Genomic DNA, 19,388 nt, shown 5'->3' with positions numbered 1-19,388 from the left:
TCCAATATAATAGCCACATGTGGCTATTTCAATTAAGACAAAATTGAACTAAAAATTCAGTTCCTCAGTTCACTAGCCACATGTCATGTGCTTGATAGCCACACATGGCTAGTGGCTATTGTGTTGGACAGTGCAGATACAGAACATCTCCATCATTGCAGAAAGTTCTATTGGATAGTGCAATTCTAGACACTGATCCATAATGACTTCTAACATCACAAAGAGGGACTACAAGACATTATGTATTTCCTGGTAAGATGCAACTTATAAGTTGCATATACTAGGTGCTAGTATATACTTGCAGTCCCCAATCCCCAGGGCCATGGATCAGTAGTGGTCCATGGCCTGTTAGGAACTGGGCCACACAGCAGGAGGTGAATGGTGAATGAGTGAAGCTTCATCTGTATTTACAGGGGCTCTTCAACGATAGCATCACCACATAAGCTTCGCCTCCTAAGCTCTGTCAGATCACCAGGGGCATTAGGTTCTCATAGATACTAACCCTACTGTAAACTGTGCATGTGAGGGATCTAGGTTGCATGCTCCTTATGAGAATTTAGTGCCTGATGATCTGAGGTGGAGCTGAGTCGGTGATGCTACTGCTGGGGATCGATTGCAAATTCAGATTATCATTAGCACAGTGGTTTCACTGCACAGTAAATATAATGCACTCGTATCATCCCCAAACCATTCCCCTACCCCTGGTCCATGGAAAAATTGTCCTGAAACCAGTCCCTGGTGCCAAAAAAGTTGGGGACTGCTGACCAACAATATAGTCTTATCAAAAACAAAAACAAAATTAAACTTGAATCTGGTTAAGCCTCTGGATCTAACAATCAACTTATAGGAACTACATGGGTAAGAGGAGTTTGTTAAATAACACTACAGTGAAGCAAATAGCAAAATTGAGACTGTGGGAAACTCAACAGGACAAATAACTTGTTTCTTAATAGATAAACTGCAAAGTGAAAGAGGCTTAAGAAACAATAGCAACACATGGATCTGATACGGATCTCAATTCAAACAAGCTATACAGAGAAGTTGAGGCTGAGTGTGGTGGCTCACACCTGTATTCACTTTGGGAGTCCAAAGCAGGAGGACCACTTGAGGCCCTGGCAACACAGTGAGACCTCAGCTCTACAAAAAATAACACAATTAGCCAGATATGGTATCGTGTGCCTGTAGTCCCAGCTACTCAGGAGACTGAAGCAGGAGGATCACTTGAGCTCAGGAGTTTGAGGCTGCAGTAAGCCATGATCCCGCCGCTGCACTCCAGCCTGGGCAACAGAGTGTCTCACACACACAAAAAAAAGTTAACTAGGGAAATTTGAACAATGATTGGATATATGATGACATTAAGAAATTATTTTTTAAGATACATTAATGGTATTTTATTTAAAAATCCTTATCTCTGGCCAACCGCAGTGGCTCCCGCCTATAATCCTAGCACTCTGGGAGGCTGAGGCAGGCGGATTGCTCAAGGTCAGGAGTTTGAAACCAGCCTGAGCAAGAGACTCTGTCTCTACTATAAATAGAAATTAATTGGCCAACTAATATATATAGAAAAAATTAGCTGGGCATGGTGGTGAGTGCCTGTAGTCCCAGCTACTCGGGAGGCTGAGGCAGTAGGATCGCTTGAGCCCAGGAGTTTGAGGTTGCTGGGAGCTAGGCTGACACCACAGCACTCACTCTACCTTGGGCAACAAAGTGAGACTCTGTCTCAAAAAAAAAAAAAAAACAGAATCTTTATCTCTGAGATGCATATTGTTAATACTTAATAGATAACATACAACTAGGATTTGCTTCAGAATAGTCCAAGCAGGGAAAGAGCAGTGTGAGGTGGGTGATCAATAGGACTGGACCTCAGTTGATAGTTACGGGGGTTGGGTGATTGATACATGGAGGCTCAGTTGTCCTACTATTCTTTGTTTTGTTTTCAATGGAAAATATAACCCCTGTCCATTTCTTATTGGACTTATGAGTTCCTGAAGTTCCCTAACCACTGCATTCCCCGATCTGTCTTGGCACTTTTCAACTTGATAACTGTTAGGTCAAAGTCTAAGAGGAAGAAAAGAGCTGTTTTCAGAGGAATAACCCATAGCTCTGGCATGTTGGGGAGCCTGAGGCTGGGCCAGATTTGTAACTTCACCAACATCTTTCACCTCATATCACACCCTGTTACTGAGGAACCTCAGCAAGGGACACACCCTATGCTCCAGGGAAAGGACTTAGCTGAGGGCCCACCGCCCAATCACTGAGCATGTGGAGATGCTGACACTGAGTAACCTGTGATCATCCTAAAAGCTCTGATGGGCCACAAGCTAAGCTCCACTGTGGTAGCTTTTCACTGGTAAGCTTAGGAATTCCATGCACTTGTCAGGACTGGGGCTGCCTGTTGGACAGGTTATACCTTGGGCAGGGCTGTGTATGAAGCCAAGGCTCCAGCCTACACCTCTCATCTCTAATTACCGATGGCTGTTTGAAGACTTTCATCCTCACTGTGACATTACCAAGGACACACAGTTGCTTCCCAGAGGCCAGTGTGACTTCTCCCCACCCATTCACTGTCCATAACAGAGACAAGAAGTCCAAGCTCATAGTAATGTAAAACCATTTGTTTAATTCTAAATCAAATCACTTTCACAACAGTGAAAATTAGTGACTGGTTAAGGTGTGCCATTGTACATATTGTCATTTTCTGACTGTGGTCAGGACCTGGTTCCAGTCCACAAGGTGGCAGAAGGAGGGTGGAGGTCAAGAACACAGACAACACAAAAAACGAAGGAGAGCTGCCTTGGCAGAGGGATAAGGGTGAGCCTGCACAGGGGTGGAAGGAGGGGGCTGCCTGTCTGGGCCAAGCCAGCAGTCCCAAGTCAGCTCTTTTGCCCCAGCAACTGGCAGAGGGTGAGTGAGGACCTTAAAGGTCATGTGGCCAACCTAGCTTTGCTAATAGGTTCCCAAGATGCCTTTGTTGGTGGAGCTCTCCTCGGCTCACTCCATTTTGTTACAGGGTCCAAATGATTCAGTCTTCCTACCCACAAGTCTTCTTTAATTTTTCTGGAAACCTGTTTCTGCCCGGCTCATCTGATTAAAGTCCTCTCTTCTAATTGTTAGGGCTGTTGCACTGAGGGAATCCCATGAATTTTCTCTAGAGCACAAAAACTCCAGGGGCCCCTCAGAATCTGGGGATTTCCAGAAGGTGATAAAAAGAGCACTCTTCTGTGGGTGCCCAGGAATGTTTAAAATCCATCAGGCACACTGTACAGCCAGTGGCTTACTCCTACCTAGTGGATTCGGCAAACGAATCACCTACTCAATACTTTATATTTTGTCTGTTTAAACACTGAACTCTGGTACTGATAGGTGCAAAGGAGAAGGGGTTGGGCTATAGAGAAGGGAGAGCTTCCTTCATCTTCCTCAAGGTCTTTGTTGCTACAAACTATGCAGAGCCATATCTGGAAAAAAGCACTAGGTGGGGCTTCCTACCATTTGTTGAATTGCTGGGGGTTAGCCAGGAGCAGTGTGGACTGACCAAGAGAAAGGCCCCTAGAGGAAGTCATCTCCTCCCACCTTCGTGGTCTCCAGGAAGAGGCTGGATTTCTAGGATGAGGACTGGCAGGCAGAGCAAGAACCATTCCACCAAGTGAACTGTCCTACATGCCTGGCATTACACTCCTTTGATAAGATTCAGAGGAAGAAGGCTGGGAAATTGAAAAACAAATCAAGGGCTTGGGAAGAATAATTTTCCCTGGATTCCACAGGAAGGAAGATCATATCGTGTTACTATGCTGGGGCTCCCCAGGCCCTGCTGCCTGGCTTTACAAATCATCAGGGGTTGCCTTGCTTGTAGTCACATGCTTTCCTGGTTTTAGGACACATAAAAGGAGTTTTCAGGGGAATCCATCACTCCTTAGCAAAATCAAGGGTACAAGCGGGTCTTCCCTCCCCTGCTTCTTCACAAAGGACAATTTGGCTTCTGAGGATGGTGGTCTTCCATATGCAGCTGGGCTGATCTGACAAAGTCCCCATTTTCCTCTTGGCCAGTTCTGGGAGAGGATGCACTTCAGCTTCTGCAGCCTAGGGGACAGGGCTGCTTATTCAGTTGTTCCTGCATCAGAGCTCCGAATCCCACCAAAGCCCTGACTCCAGGTCTTTCCCAGTGCGTAGCACTCAGTCCTGGCTTCAGCAGTAGTCTAGGCTGATTGCTCTCTGGTAGAGACAGACAGATGCACATAGTTGTAGGGAGAAAGCTGATGAGAAACCTGTGAGTGAAGCCACATGTCTCACCAGGGATAATCTATGCCAGGAAACCAAGAGGTCATTCAAGCTGCTCTCTGGGGCCAAAGACACTGAGAGTGGCTCAGATCCAATAAGGGATCTTTGGTTCTCTTGTGAATTCATGAAGTGACTCCAGCTTTAGCTGCTGTAATTATGATCTTTATGGGGCAGCAACTTCTTGCATTTCTTGCATCTCTGCTGAGGAAGAGGAGGGGGAGTGGGAAGGGAAGGAAAGAAGACAGAGCAGCACTGGGATGTGGAAGGGGAACCTCACTGTATGAGGAGCCCCCACTGGCTTTGGAGGCCACTTACCAAGGAGTAAAGAGATGAAAGAAAGTTTCCAAATACCATTTGGTTCATCCTTTTGTTTTTGTAATATTAAACTCAGGTGAAATTGTACTCTGACAGTTTCTCTCTTTCCACCTCTTCCCTGTGCAGAGTCAGGACTGCTGAGCTGGCTGAAACAAGATTTCATAGTGTCATCCATGAGAGGGGACTCAAAGCCAAGACCTGCTGTTACAGTAGGGTGTTTACAGCAGTGGTGACACTCAGGGCTCCTTGCCAACTGGTCTTGAGTTCCAAAGCTCTGATGGAGAAGCAAGACTCCTTGATGTGTTACTGATCCCACTGATTCCAAGGGTCAGGATTATCCAGGAAGCCAAACATCAGGAGTGGGGGTGGCATGTCACCAGTCTACAGGCCCTGCCACGGATGCAGGCAGAAGCCCAGCATTAGGCAATAAGGAGCCAGAACATGATCACCAGGGCCACAAATAGGAAGAGGCGTGACAGGAACTGTTCATCCACATACTGGGGTGTCCCAGGAACAGCTAGAGAGACAGGAGGGAGAAGAGAGGCTGTCAGAATGCTATAGCTATACAGAGTACCCATTCAGGCCAGAATTTGAGAGCCTTAGTTTTTATCTCTTTACTATGATAACAGAATCTTGCACACTAAAAAAGATTGCCAAATCCTGAATATCAGGCAAAACAAAAAAAATATGTGGAACAATAACAATGAGGACAGGGTCTCCAATTTATCATAAAAGGGTTTTGCCCACACATGCAAATAAATCAGTTGACTAACAGGAAACTCCTGGAGGATATAGTAAAAGAAAAGCTACTGATTGTTAAGCATCTTCTTTGTGTTAGTGTTTTATACACATTATTACTTAGTGGACACTATTATTACCATTGTGCTGAAGAAACAGTTGAAGCACAAGTATGAGGTGACCTGCCCAAGATCTCAAAGCTTGTGAGTCACTGGCAGAGCTCTGCAGTCATTTTCTCCAGCCTCTCCACACACTCCCTACCCAGGGGCCTATAGGGGGTTGCCTTCCTGTTCCAGAAGAGCACTAGGACCCAGACATACAGAATGACTTGTCCCAACCAAGGTATCGCAAAGTAGAGGCAGAAAGGGGATGAGAATCTAGGTTTCTACTTCTCTCTGCTTTGAGAACAGCTACCATTTTAGAGCTCCCTGTCCTAACTTTGAGGGAAGGAGTATGAGAGAATCTACATCCAGGATGGGCAAACTGTACCAAACATGACAAGGGAAAACTGACTGTGGTGGGGGATACAGTGATCCAGAGCCTAGCCTGGCTGTAGAACTCTGTTTAACTGGGGAACCCAGGGTGAGCCTTGGACTAGGACAGAAGGAAGCAAGCTAACAGGCAGGGACCTATCCTTCCTTCAGGGCAGAGTACGACCTGCCCTTTGGGGTCTTCTTCCTCCAAGAAAACAACATGTGAACAGAGGAGAAACTTTTTAATTTCTTTGTTTTTTTAATTTTTTATTGAGACAGAGTCTCACTGTGTTGCTCAGGCTAGAGTGCCATGGCATCAGCCTAGCTCACAGCAACCTCAAACTCCTGGGCTCAAGCAATCCTACTGCCTCAGCCTCGCTAATAGCTGGGACTACAGGCATGCGCCACCATGCCTGGCTAATTTTTCCTATATATATATATATTTTTAGTTGGCCAATTAATGTCTTTCTATTTTTAGTAGAGACAGGGGTCTCACTCTTGCTCAGGCTGGTTTCAAACCCCTGACTTTGAGAGATCCGCTCACCTCAGTTTCCCAGAGTGCTAGGATTACAGACGTGAGCCACCACGCTTAGCCAGAGGAGAAACTTTTGATGTAGATAAGGTAAGAAAGGGCATTCCCAAGATCTCTTGTTGAGATTCTCAGTTGGGTGCTCTGATGGATTCAGGCAGGCAGGCAGGCAGTCAATAAAGACTATCGATCACCTGCTATGTGCCAAGGCCCACGGTGGGGAAGGCAGTAATTGGGATGACCCTGGAGTGGGTTACCATCCCTAGGGCATAAGCTTCTGACCAGAACCATGCACTGGTCACTTCTGTACCCCACACTGTGCCCAGTACACATTAGGTTCCAATGAGCGTGAGCAGAGCTCAACTGATCACAGCTCTTCTGCAAGCTTCAAGGTAAGGATCCTGACTCAGGTGCCAGACTGTGAAAGAGTACAGGGCACCCATCCTACTGCCCTGCTCTATAGTGAATGCAGCTGACACAAGCAGCTGGAGGTACAAACACAACAGCAGGTGGCAGACCTAGGCACGGTTCCCCTAGGGCTGAGGCTTGGGACCAGCCCCACATGTGTCTTGAGGGAAGCTGGATAGAGATGCCAGAGAATGGAGATGTCCTGATTCCTTGTGGGTGCCCTTGCCCTCCCTGCGCCAACATGGTCAAAGTCTGGAGTACTTGTGCAGAACCAAGCTTTTGCTCAGGTGGATATCATTTATAGTTTTTCATTTTATAGACATGGGGCATGTCTTGGCAAACATTACTAACCATTTTCTGATCTGTTAAATAGGGCTAATCACACATCTCTTCCACAGGGTTGTGATGATCCCCTGAGTTTGGAATGGAAAGTGTTCTACATATGCCTAACACTTGGTAAGTGTTCAATATTGTTTAGCATGATTACTAGTGATCTGAAACTCAGTTTAAGACATTTTGAAAAGGCTGATTATACCAGTAGTGACAATTATCTGTAACTTATATACTGCTGAATACAAAGAGCTTTCAAACGGGATTACTATATCTTCCTCATTTCTCAAGGAAATAAGGCCTTACCTGGAGGAGGCCGCCCATCGTTTATGTTAAATGCTGTGGCAAATATTCCAAAGGGAAATGCCCCAATTCCAAAAGACATTTGGAAGCCACCATCTCCAAATCCAAATCCTTGAAATCCCTGTGTGGAAGAAATGCCATTAAGGGGAGAAGCAGCAAGCAGGTTTCTCCTGTGCCGGTCAAACACAACATACCTCATGTGTCATCTTGGATGTGGTACCTTCCTTTCCTCCTTGCCCTTTGCTAAATATTTCCAAGAGGGGACAGCTTTTCCTCCCATCTAGACTCTAAGGCAGAGGAACTCTGGCAGCTCTTCTGCCCTTCTATCCTTAGCTCCCAGCTAAGGATCTGTGAATGGGCCAAAAAGGACTCGCTCTGACCCAACATTAAACACTCTGCTTACACAAGTCAAGTATCTCAGGGATCCAGGTTCTTTTCTGGAGTCCCACATTATCTAGTAACACTTTCTACATGCTTTATAGCATAAGAGCAATCACCCCCAGGCCCAATTACAAGGGAGCATCAAAACAAGTTTCACATTATCTGTAGTAGCAAAAATGCAGGAACTCTAACTAGCCAACAGAAGTCAAGACCAAAATCTTGGCTGGACACAGTGGCTCACGCCTGTAATCCTAGCACTCTGGGAGGTCAAGGCTGGAGGATCACTTGAGGTCAGGAGTTCGAGTCCAACCTGAGCAAGAGTGAGACCCCAGCTACTTGGAAGGCTGAGGCAGAAGGATTGCTTGAGCCCAGGAGTTGCTGTGAGCTAGGCTGATACCATGGCATTCCAGCCCAGGCAACAGGGCAAGACTCTCTCAAAGCTAACAAATAAACAATAACAACAGAAACCTTGATACATGCTCTCAAAAGACCATAATGCTGACTTATGCAGTATTACAAAAACACTCTTGTGACCAAGTTATCAGACAAAATTGGTTGAACACCATGGTCATAAGTACATGATAATTTTTTTTTTAATTTTCTGTTTTTTTGGTTTGTTTGTTTTTAAGACACAGGGTCTCACTCTCTCACACAGGCTGGAGTGTAGTGGCACAATTATAGCTCACTGCAGCCTTAAGCTCCTGGGCTCAAGCAATCCTCCTGTCTCAGCCTCCCAAGTAGCTAGGACTACAGGTACGTACCACCACGCCTGGCTAATAAAAAAAATTTATTTTTTGTAGAGACAGAGTCTTATTGTATTACCCAGGCTGATCTCAAACTCTTGGCCTCAAGTGATCCTCCCACCTCAACTTCCCAAAGTTCTGGGATTATAGGCATGAGCCACTGAGCCTGGCTGACAATATTTAGGTATGTTAAGAAGATACAGATAAGAATTTTCCTTCAAAAATTTAATGTTACATAGAATTTTAAAAATTTAAAGCACTAACTTTCTGATTATAAAGGTAATATATGCTTCTTATAAGACAGTCACACATTATAGGAATTGACAAAGAAAGTCAGAAATCTCCTTTTCAGCCTCCTAGCTCTTAGTGGCTAAGAGACTTAGACTAAGACTTAGCCACTTCCTCCCACCCCCAAAATAACCAATGTCAGCAGTTTGGTGTATTATCATCAGGTTTTTTTCCTCTGTGCATGTTCTACACCGAATCATCTTTCACATGAAAAGATCCAGTAGGAATAATAATATTATGAATAAGTAACTTCCTTCTTTTAAGTGTGAACTCTGTGCCAAGTATTAGGCCCTGGGACACACGAATTGTGTTTAATTCTTACATCAGCATCATCTGCCTTTTACAGATGACCAAACTCAGGTTCGGAAGGAACCTGAGTAACTTCCGAAGTTGAAGTAACTTTACCAAGGAGTTTAGGTCTAAAATTAAGTGAGTCTGATCCAATAACTCGTGTTCTTAATTACTGTGCACATCTTACAAATATTTTTTTCTCTTCCTCTGTATCCCTAACAAAATCTTTAAAACAAATGACTTAAAAAAAAATAAAAGAAGAAAAAGAAGAAAATACTGTGCTCTTCATAAAGAGCTGACTGGCCCTCATTTGTAAGTCTTTTGCAAGTCACAAAAGTAACCCGGCTCCCTGTCCCATACTGAGCAGCCTGACATCCAGCTCCAAATTTCTTGCTGTATGGCACTACCTATAAAGCCTAATAGCTGATTTAATAAGATGGCAAACCTATGGGCAAGGAAAACAATGGGTTTCCATCTCCTCAGTGCAGAAATGCCTCCTACTCAGACCTAACATGGTTGAGTCTGACAGCTCCTGGGACTGACGCTGCCTTACCTGGGAAGGTGCAATTGTTTCATCAGGACTCATGGATTTATTCAGTGCAATCCTGAGGACTGACCTTCCTGGTTCCCTTCTAGCAACATCTATCTAATCCCACAAGTCCTCACATTTGGTGGGTTTATGTTGCTGGGGCAGAGTATACAAAAAAGTCACTATCAGCTGCAGGTGCTTATAAATGCTAGATGTGTGCACCGCAGTCATCAAGGCCAGGCCTCTGGCCAGGCGTGGTGGCTCACGCCTGTAATCTTAGTACTCTGGAAGGCTGAGGCGGGAGGATCGCTCAAGGTTAGGAGTTTGAAACCAGCCTAAGCAAGAGTGAGACCCTATCTCTACTAAAAAAACAGAAAGAAATAAGTTGGCCAACTAAAAATACATAGAAAAAAAAAAAAAGAGCTGGGCATGGTGGTGCATGCCTGTAGTCCTAGCTACTCGGGAGGCTGAGGCAGGAGGATTGCTTGAGCTCAGGAGTTTGAGGTTGCTGTTAGCTAGGCTGATGCCACGGTGCTCTAGCCCGGGCAACAGAGCGAGACTCTGTCTCAAAAAAAAAGGCCAGGCCTCTGGTTTCCTGGAGCCTCTGATTGCCATGCTAATTGCTAATGCTCAGTGAGGAACCAGAGCCTGGGAAGGTTAAAGTGGTATCGTCTGGGCAGGGTGCGGTGGCTCATGCCTGTAATCCTAGCACTCTGGGAGGCCAAGGCGGGCGGATTGCTTGATATCAGGAGTTCAAAACCAGCCTGAGCAAGAGCGAGACCCCATCTCTACTATAAATAGAAAGAAATTAATTGGCCAACTAATATATATAGAAAAAATTAGCCGGGCATGGTGGCGCATGCCTGTAGTCCCAGCTACTCAGGAGGTGAGGCAGTAGGATCGCTTGAGCCCAGGAGTTTGAGGTTGCTGTGAGCTAGGCTTACGCCATGGCACTCACTCTAGCCTGGGCAACAAAGCGAGACTCTGTCTCAAAAAAAAAAAAAGGAAAAATAAAAATTAAAAAAAAAGAAAACAGGAACCACATATTGTGAAAAATATTAAAAAGCATATACACATCTATAAAATACACACAAACAGATCTATAAAATTTGTACATATATATAAAGAAAAAAATAGAAAAATGAAAAAGTAGACCAAAATGTTTCTAGTGGTTATGTCTGGATGGTGTAGTTATAAGTAACTCTGTCCCCTCCCCTTTTCCTTTCTGTATTTGACAAATTTTAGTTTACTTTTCTAATCAAGGAGAAAATTATAGGGTTAAGGGGGAAACTTCTAAAACCATGGGCTCATTTCTAGAAGCTTCCCCGAGAATGTTCCTTACCCCTCTGTTCTCTGGCTCTGGCCTCTGTCCCTGAGGGCGGGGAGGGGTCTTCTCTCTGAAACAGAAATGGCATAAAGTCTGTTATAAAATACTTTGAGCTGCTCCCTGTGAGAATTGGGAGCTCTACACCAACAGGTTGAGGCTATAGCCCCCATTCCTGTCTAGCACAGGGCTTATTAAACCAAATAATTCAGGGCTGAATTAAACCAAACACTAACTATTCTTCATTCTACCTACAATTGTTCTTCCCAACTATATAGAAAACTAGTGAGAAAATTAGCATATCAGGATATATTCATCAGATTGCACTACAGCCTCTCACAGAGATCCTGACCCAGACTGGTTAGGAATGATCAGATGCCATCCCTGGGCCTGCAGAATATTGGTGCCTTGAGTGTCATAAATGCCAAATTCAAACTGAAACTGAGGGTGGCTTGTTGGCAGAGAGGGCTGAGATTCATGGTCTCTCTGATCTGCCCCTATTAACTTCAGCTTTACTCCCACTACTCTTGGGTATGTACCCCATGCTATTCTTTTCACCTCTGGATCTCAGCCCCTCCATTCACTCATCCCATGAAAGCTTGACTGAGGACTTGTTACACATTAGGCACTGGGCAGGATGCTACCAATACTTAAATTCTACTCTCGAGGTATTTATAGTTTCAAGGGGGATACCACCAATAACAAGACAGCATGGGAAGGGCCTTCTTTAATAGAGTGCAGTGGAAACACAGTAATAGCAACTAAGGTGGGGAAGACCACTTCAAACAGGAAGTGACTTTAGGTTGCTCATAAAAGATGGGTAGAAGTTAGAAGAGGCAGCAAGGGTGGCGGCAGTTTGAGCACGACGGGGGAGCCAGAAGAGACAGAGGAGGGAGCAAATGCAAAGGCTGATGAATGTGAAAGGACAAGTCCCTTTAAAAGAAATCTAATATGTCTGGTATATACGGTATGCCAGAGTGTGTGGGAGAAGGTGAGAGATGCTTCTGGAGAACTTGGGGGTGCCAGACTATGAAGGGCTCTTAGTATTTGTGTTTGTAGAATGCTGAACCCACCTCCACCTCCACTTCTAGAAGACCCAAACTCCATCGAGCCACTCAGACTCCCTGCTCTCTTTCCCCCCAACTTTACACATCACCACTGCAGCAACCCCACACCTAGGGACTCTCCTGCCGTACACCCTGCTTCCTAGGCTGCAGCAAGTGCTCTTTCACAGCACTCTAAACACCTGCAAGTGTGATATTTCTACAACTGCTGGGTCTAGGGCCCAGCACACTGCCTGCCCAAGGGCAGATGATACCCAGTGAGTTATCTGTATTACAGCCCAGCAAGTGGCAACTCCCTGCCATCCCTCCCAGCTGAGTCCCATCTGGATCAGAGTGCCTCAGAACCGAGGGATCATCAAACACTAAGCAAAGGGTGGGGTTGGGGATGCTGGATGGCAGTAAATTTAGGTCCAAGGGGGGAAGTGGGTGAGAGAGGCACCCCAAGTCCTCACCTGGGGTCCTGCTGCCCAGTGCTGCCCCTGCCATAGAGCGGGATGACCTTGTCTCGGCTGATGCCAGCTTTGCAAACTGGACACACCTGTCTGTTAGGTCTGGTCTCCAACCACTGCAAGCAGGAGAGAAAAATGCATGAATGGTCCAAGGCCCACCACAGAGTGATTAGTCAGAGTCTGCAGGAGAATACCATAGCCCAGAGGCCTCAAATTGGGAAACACTAACGTGAGCAGGGTTAGGAATCTGACCCTGTGACTCCTGCTCCTAGCACTTAATAAATATTACTGATGGTGAAATCAAAATTGCCTTTAAATACCATCATAATCAAACAGGCTTTTTCATGCTCTGTTTCTCTCTATGGTCTCCTAATAACACAGCAGGAAGAAACGACAAGCCTTGGGCTGTCAAGGGGTCTGACATACCTAGCCTCAGTTTAGGCTGCTGTTACGAGTATAATGAACTTTAAATCTCCACCTTCCTGGAAGGAGAAACTGTGTTATTCTGTTAGTCATATTTTTCTTTCTGTGATCTCTTTTTTTTTTTTTTTTTTTTTTTGAGACAGAGTCTCCCTCTGTCACCCTGGCTATAGTGCAGTAACATCATCATAGCTCACAGCAACCTCAAACTCCTGGGCTCAAGTGATCTTCCAGCCTCAACCTCCCAAGTTGCTGGTACTACAGGCATGTACTGCCACACCCAGCTAATTTATTCTATTTTTTTTTTTTTTTGTAGAGACAAGGTCTCGCTCAAACTTCCTAGACTCAAGCAATCCTCCCACCTCAGCCTCCCAAAGTGCTAGGATTACAAGTGTCTGGCCAATCTCTCATTTTGATACCATTTCTCCAACAATGGTGTATCACAGACATCAGCATTTGGAGAAAAGCTGATCATTTTCTGGTGATTTACTAAGTGCCAAAGGACAGGTTTCACTCATTATCTAAATTTGCTTAATGTTTTGTATGTACTTTCCTTGATATTTGCATTCAACTATTTCTTTCAATATTAAAAAAAAGGCTGGGTGTGGTGGTGGCTCATGTCTGTAATCCTAGCACTCTGGGAGGCCAAGGCAAGAGGATTGCTGGAGGTCAAGAGTTCAAGACCGGCCTGAGTAAGAGCAAGACCCTGTCTCAAGTAAAAAGACATATTTAAAAAATCCTGTTTTAGGCCGGGCGTGGTGGCTCACACCTGTAATCCTAGCACTCTTGGAGGCCGAGGCAGGCAGATTGCCTGAGGTCAGGAGTTCAAAACCAGCCTGAGCAAAACCCCGTCTCTATTAAAAATAGAAAGAAATTCATTGACCAACTAAAAATATATATACAAAAATTAGCTGGGCATGGTGGTGCATGCCTGTAGTCCCAGCTACTCAGGAGGCTGAGGCAGTAGGATCACTTGAGCCCAGGAGTTTGAGGTTGCTGTGAGCTAGGCTGACACCATGGCACTCACTCTAGCCTGGGCAACAGAGTGAGACACTGTCTCAAAAAAAAAAAAAAAAAAAAAAAAAAAATCCTGTTTTGGGTTTCCCAGGCCCTTTCACGTTAAAATTTTTTTCTTGTTTTTTTTTTTTTTTTGTAAGAGACAGGGTCTCGGCTGGGCGAGGTGGCTCATGCCTGTAATCCTAGCACTCTGGGAGGCCGAGGCGGGAGGACTGCTCAAGGTCAGGAGTTTGAAACCAGCCTGAGCAAAAGTGAGACCCCATCTCTACTAAAAATATAAAGAAATTAATTGGCAAACTAAAAATTATATATAGAAAAAAGCAGCCGGGCATGGTAGTGCATGTTGTATTCCCAGATACTCGGGAGGCTGAACCAGGAGGATTGCTTGACCCCAGGAGTTTGAGGTTGCTGTGAGCTAGGCTGACACCATGGCACTCTAGCCTGGGCAACAGAACGAGACTCTGTCTCAAAAAAAACAAACAAAACAAACAAAAACAAAAACAAAAAAAGAGACAGGGTTTCGCTCTGTTGCCCAGGCTGGAGTGCAACGGCGCAATCACAGGTCACTGTAACCCCGAACTCATGGGTTCAAACAATCCTCCTGCCTCAGCCTCTTGGGGATTATAGGATTACAGGTATTATAGGCATATATCCTATAGGCATTATAGGATTATAGGCATGTACCACCACATCTGGCTAATTTTTAAATTTTTTTGTAGAAACAGGGTCTCACTATGTTGCCCAGGCTAGTCTTAAACTCCTGGCCTCAAGCAATTCTCCTGCCTTGGCCTCCCAAAGCACTGGGATTACAGGTATGAGCCACTGTACCCAGCCTTGATTAACTTTCTTAAAAACAAAAATGATAAAAACATGTTAGTGTCTTTAGTAAATAATTTTATATGTATATTTTTTCAACATTTAATTTAGAACATAAATAACATCTTTAAACACCAAACTACAAGGTTTATTATATACATGGAATCTAGGACTTCAGGGCTAAGGAGACAGCAACATTTAATAATTTTACATCCTATTTTCTTTATCTTACTGTCAATGGCTCCAAAATGTAGATGTTACATGCTCTTCATAAACTCACAACCAATACGTTCTACCAGGTCCTGCTGAGGACAGAATATGCAGCCCCGTCCCCTCCTTCTTTTTCCCATCCAGATTCTGTGGCTTTAGCAATCTGGAACTTCTGTCCTCCCCCCACATTCCTAGACCACCTACAACATGGTGCTCTACTGCCAACAACCGTGGGGGCATTCAGCTGCCAGTGATTATTCACAGCCAATTGTAAATGCCAGGCCCAGCTCTGCCTTACCAAGCAGGTGTCTGGGTTTTGGTGAACACTAACTGGTATTCGTAATAAGCTAAAGCTGGGAAAACAAATCCCCACCCTCACCAAAAAGGTTTTCTCCTTCCTAATATTTTTAAGAGGTTTAAGGGTAAGGGAAACTGTTGATATCATAGGAAGTACTCTTTTTTTTTTTAAAGCATCTCCAGAAGAGGTGAAGGAGGTACTCTTTATAGAAGGAGAATCTCAAAAATAAAACAGACCTAACATACTGTCAAATCCAATCCAATTTATAAATGAATAACGGAGTCCTTGAGAGGTGGTGTTTGCCAAGGCCACAAAGGCATCAGTAGCAGAGTTAGGACCATTCTGAGTATCACATAAATCCCTTACTTCATCATGTGCCTGTCAGTGGGCAGGTGTGTATTGTAAAGAGGGCTGGGGGATAAGCAGGCCAATGAGCCCACAAGCAGGGGAGATTGCAGCTTCTGACAGCAGTCTCCTGAGACTAGGGCTGCCTTGTGCAACCATAGCTGATGAAAGACAAAGTAAAATGAAACACATCTTACCTGATGTAAACACGGCCAACTGCCAGAGTCCCCAGGGCAACCAGTCATCAAGAAGCAGAAAGGGGGAAAGGAAGAAAAATGGTTTTATTAGCATTGAAATGGTAGCAGCAGAAGGGAGAAAACTGTGGGGCACTACAACCCCGCTGAGGTTCTGTAGGGACCACTAGTATCAGAAATTAGCTAAGACTGTACTAAAATCACAGGGAAAATGAGGCAATGGAGACAAGATCCCAGTCTCTGCCCCTGGGATCCCACTACACATGAAGACTCACAGGGCCCAGACCACCCAGACTCAGCTTCTCTACAAGTCAATCTTTGAGAATTTACAGCCTCTGAAAGAATCCAATGAAAGCTAAGGATCCGCTACGCAGTAAAATTCATGGGAACATTCTCATGCACGTGCACACAAATACTGTTTTATACTCAATTCCAGGGGGTTCCTAGCCTTCTCAGGCTCACGAGGGATATGTGGACTCCCAGGTAGTCCAGATCAAGTTTAACAAAATCTTCAGGTTGTCCTCCTTGAGAGCTCTGCTGGAAGTAGCTTAAAAGTTCAGGTCTACTCTACATCTTTAAGTAATGGAAAGGATGGGGATGCTACTTGACAGAAAAGGCTACCTAGAGAGCTTACTGCTCAATCTCTCAATTTTCTTCAAGAGGAAACCAAGCCTCAGAAACATGAAACAACTTGTACTTTTACAACAACTTATAAAATATACATCTGCTGACTTCAGGTCACTGCCTTTTCTGTCACTTAGCATTGCATATAAAAAATGACATTTAGGGAGTTAAAGGAAAAGTTATTCAACTCCAGATTTTTTTTCTCTCTTTCTCTCATCCATTCATTCAACAAATATCTACTGCATACCTACTATGTGCCAGGAGAGTGGAAAATGCAGACACGATTTGTGTCCCTTACATACCATGTATCTTCTCTAGCTAAGTAAACCTTGGACTCAGAGGATAGTTCCTTGACCAATTTCTGAATCACAGTTAAGCTTCACAAATCACATACACAATCTTCCTGGACATAACATGCCTCACATCTGAATCCAACATTAATCTTGCAATGCCATTCTAAACTGAGTGGAGAACACCTCAAATCATAGCAGATCTACTGGCAACTTCCCTCAAAGGCTATAGGGGAGAAGTGATGGTGACTGGATGACCCTTAGGAGAAAGGCAGGGTTGTAACAATGATAGTGATTCCTCCCATTTATTTAGCATCTACAGTCATGTGGCACTTAATGAGATACATTCTAAGAAATGCATCATTAGGGGATTTCCTCATTGTGTGAACATCATAGTGTACTTACGCAACCCCAGATGGTATAACCTACTACCCACCTAGACTATATGGTAGAGCCTATTGCTCCTAGGCTACAAACCGTACAGCATGTGACTGTATTGAATACTGTAGGCAACTGTAACACAATGTTAAGTGCATTGCTCTACATTACAACACTAGATGATGGGAATTTTTCAGGTCCATTACAATCTCATGGGACCACCATCATATATGCGGTCTGTCTTTGAACAAAATGTCATTGGTGTGGCAAATGACTGTACTGTGTGCCAGGCTGTGGCTGAAAAGCTTTTTATTTGTTAATGTCACTGGATGGTCACATTAACCTACGGGGGAGAGGTGGAACTATCTCCATTTTACAGATGAGGAAACTGAAGTACAGAGAAGCTAGCAGATTTCTCAGGGACACACTATTCAGACTGGAAGTATCTGTTTCATATTAGAGTCTATGTTCTTTCCAATGGTACCCTGCCTCTTAAATTTTTCACTCATTTCAAGATTGGTTTTATGATGACTCCTTGAAGTTATCTCCAATTTCTAGGAGACGGTTAATCACCACAGTTTCTACATAATACAATGAGCCTCAAGAACAAAAATCTCTGCTCCATTTTATTAATTCACCAATAAATTTATCTTTTACATTGTTCCCAACTTAAACTCCCTTAAATATTATTTAAATGATTCTTTCTTCACACCATTTCCCTGCTCAAAAATATTCATTAGCTTTATGTCCTTTCAGTCAAATTTTGGTTTGATAATTTGGTCCAACCCTCCCACAACCATTCTTATTTCCTAACACTCCCAGCCCCTCATCTAGGGTGCTGTGAGAGGTACATAGTAGCCTCAGGGTCTCAGATGAACCCAACAGTGCACATGCCTGTCCCTAGAAATTGCCTGCCTTGGGGTGGCACACACTCTTCATCTTACCTGTTACTCTCAATCTAGCCTTCAAGGTTCAGCTCAAAATCTCAACAGTAAAAAACAACTCCACATTCACCCAGGTTCTCAGAGCCAGGAGGGGTTTCTGTAATCACTAAGGCTGGAATGGACACTGATCCTACCAGTTCAATTTGATATATATAAAATATAGTAACAATTATATGGTCATAGCTTACATAGTATTTATTGCTGCTATGTGCTTTTCTCAGCCTTTTACATATTTTGAATCATTTAATGCTTGCAAACACCCTGTAAAATGAGGCAGTAAATGGTGAGTATTATTACTTCTGAGTTGGGGAGAGGAGCCCACAGCACAGACAGGATTTGCCCAAAGTTACCCAGCTCCTCAGCAGCTCCGCTGGGATAGGAACCCAGATCTCCTGTCTCTTGGGCCTGAGTATATCAGGACCCAAAGTGGGTGGGAAGCCTTCTGCTCCAAAGCTGCCCAGGGCCACAGGCTTTCCAAACTTGGCAGTGTGTCCTCTGGGTCGGCCACAGGGATACTGACCAGAAGAGGTGGCCACACAGGCTGATGACAGCATCCTTGGCTGTGTCCAGGCAGATGTTGCACTCGAAGGTGCTGTCCTGCCCTCCACTCTCGCCAGAACCATTGCTGCTCCCGCTGGGACCCCCTGCACTGGAGTTCTCAGGAGATGCAGAGGCCGAGGGCCCCTTGCTCGCCATCCTTGGCTGTCAGCAAAGCTCTGAGCGAAGATTTTCTCCAGGGAAATTCTGAAAGACAGAGAGCCCTTGATTGCCCATTTCTGCAGGCCACTCTCCACCTTCCATCTCAACACCCCCATCTTCTCTCAGCTCCAGAGCTGATTACAACTGAACCACTGAGCAGACTTCCCAAAGGGCTGCAGAGGACGACATTCATGGCGCACACTACCTAGAGGGCAATGACTCAGAAACTTCTCATGAACAAGACCTAGAACGTATCACACAGATTTACAAACTGCACAAATACAGAGCAACCTCCAGATTTGGTTTTCCACAGGAATCTGGACCCTATCTCACTTGTCTTTACATTATCCCATGAAAGCTATCCAGATGATAAAGATATGCTCAATTAAACTGAACATTCAGGATGTCCCCTAACTTTGGACAGTCTCTAACTGGTAGGTTGATCTGCTCAAGCAGGAAGGTTGTGACTGGTATATGCCAGAATGTAAACAAGTTCCTATAACTATGAAAGGTTAGCAAGCTAGGAAGGACTAGAAAGTTCATCTGGTCCAACATCTTCTACACTGCAATCTTTTTCATTCCTCCTTCTGTCATATTGGAATACTACCTACCTTATTTTGTCTAAATCTATCAACTTTTTAGCCTCAATACATTTAAGTGAAGGCTTATATCACTGCTGTAAATAGAAAACCAGAATTACCTTAAGTTCAACA

The 19,388-nt window shown here is 44.5% G+C and overlaps 1 protein-coding gene across 1 annotated transcript in view; it reads right to left on the bottom strand.

The window, feature by feature from the left end:
• Window positions 1–2,600: 2,600 nt before the first annotated feature.
• Window positions 2,601–19,388, bottom strand: part of RNF185 (ring finger protein 185) — a 36,874-nt gene continuing 20,086 nt past the window's right edge. Inside the window, exons 2-7 of the mRNA XM_012763960.2 lie at window positions 18,497–18,720; window positions 15,744–15,762; window positions 12,444–12,556; window positions 10,946–11,000; window positions 7,375–7,492; window positions 2,601–5,107 (exon numbers count right to left, since the gene is read on the bottom strand). Of these exons, the coding sequence (XP_012619414.1) occupies window positions 5,010–5,107; window positions 7,375–7,492; window positions 10,946–11,000; window positions 12,444–12,556; window positions 15,744–15,762; window positions 18,497–18,672 (579 nt within the window). The 5' untranslated portion in view covers window positions 18,673–18,720 and the 3' untranslated portion in view covers window positions 2,601–5,009. The remainder of the gene's footprint in view (window positions 5,108–7,374; window positions 7,493–10,945; window positions 11,001–12,443; window positions 12,557–15,743; window positions 15,763–18,496; window positions 18,721–19,388) is intronic.

The sequence above is a fragment of the Microcebus murinus genome, chromosome 22 (genome assembly GCF_040939455.1).
Source record: "Microcebus murinus isolate Inina chromosome 22, M.murinus_Inina_mat1.0, whole genome shotgun sequence".
NCBI classification, from domain to species: domain Eukaryota; kingdom Metazoa; phylum Chordata; class Mammalia; order Primates; family Cheirogaleidae; genus Microcebus; species Microcebus murinus.
The sequence above is the reverse complement of the archived record's forward strand: the minus strand, read 5'-3'. Positions and strand labels throughout refer to the sequence as shown.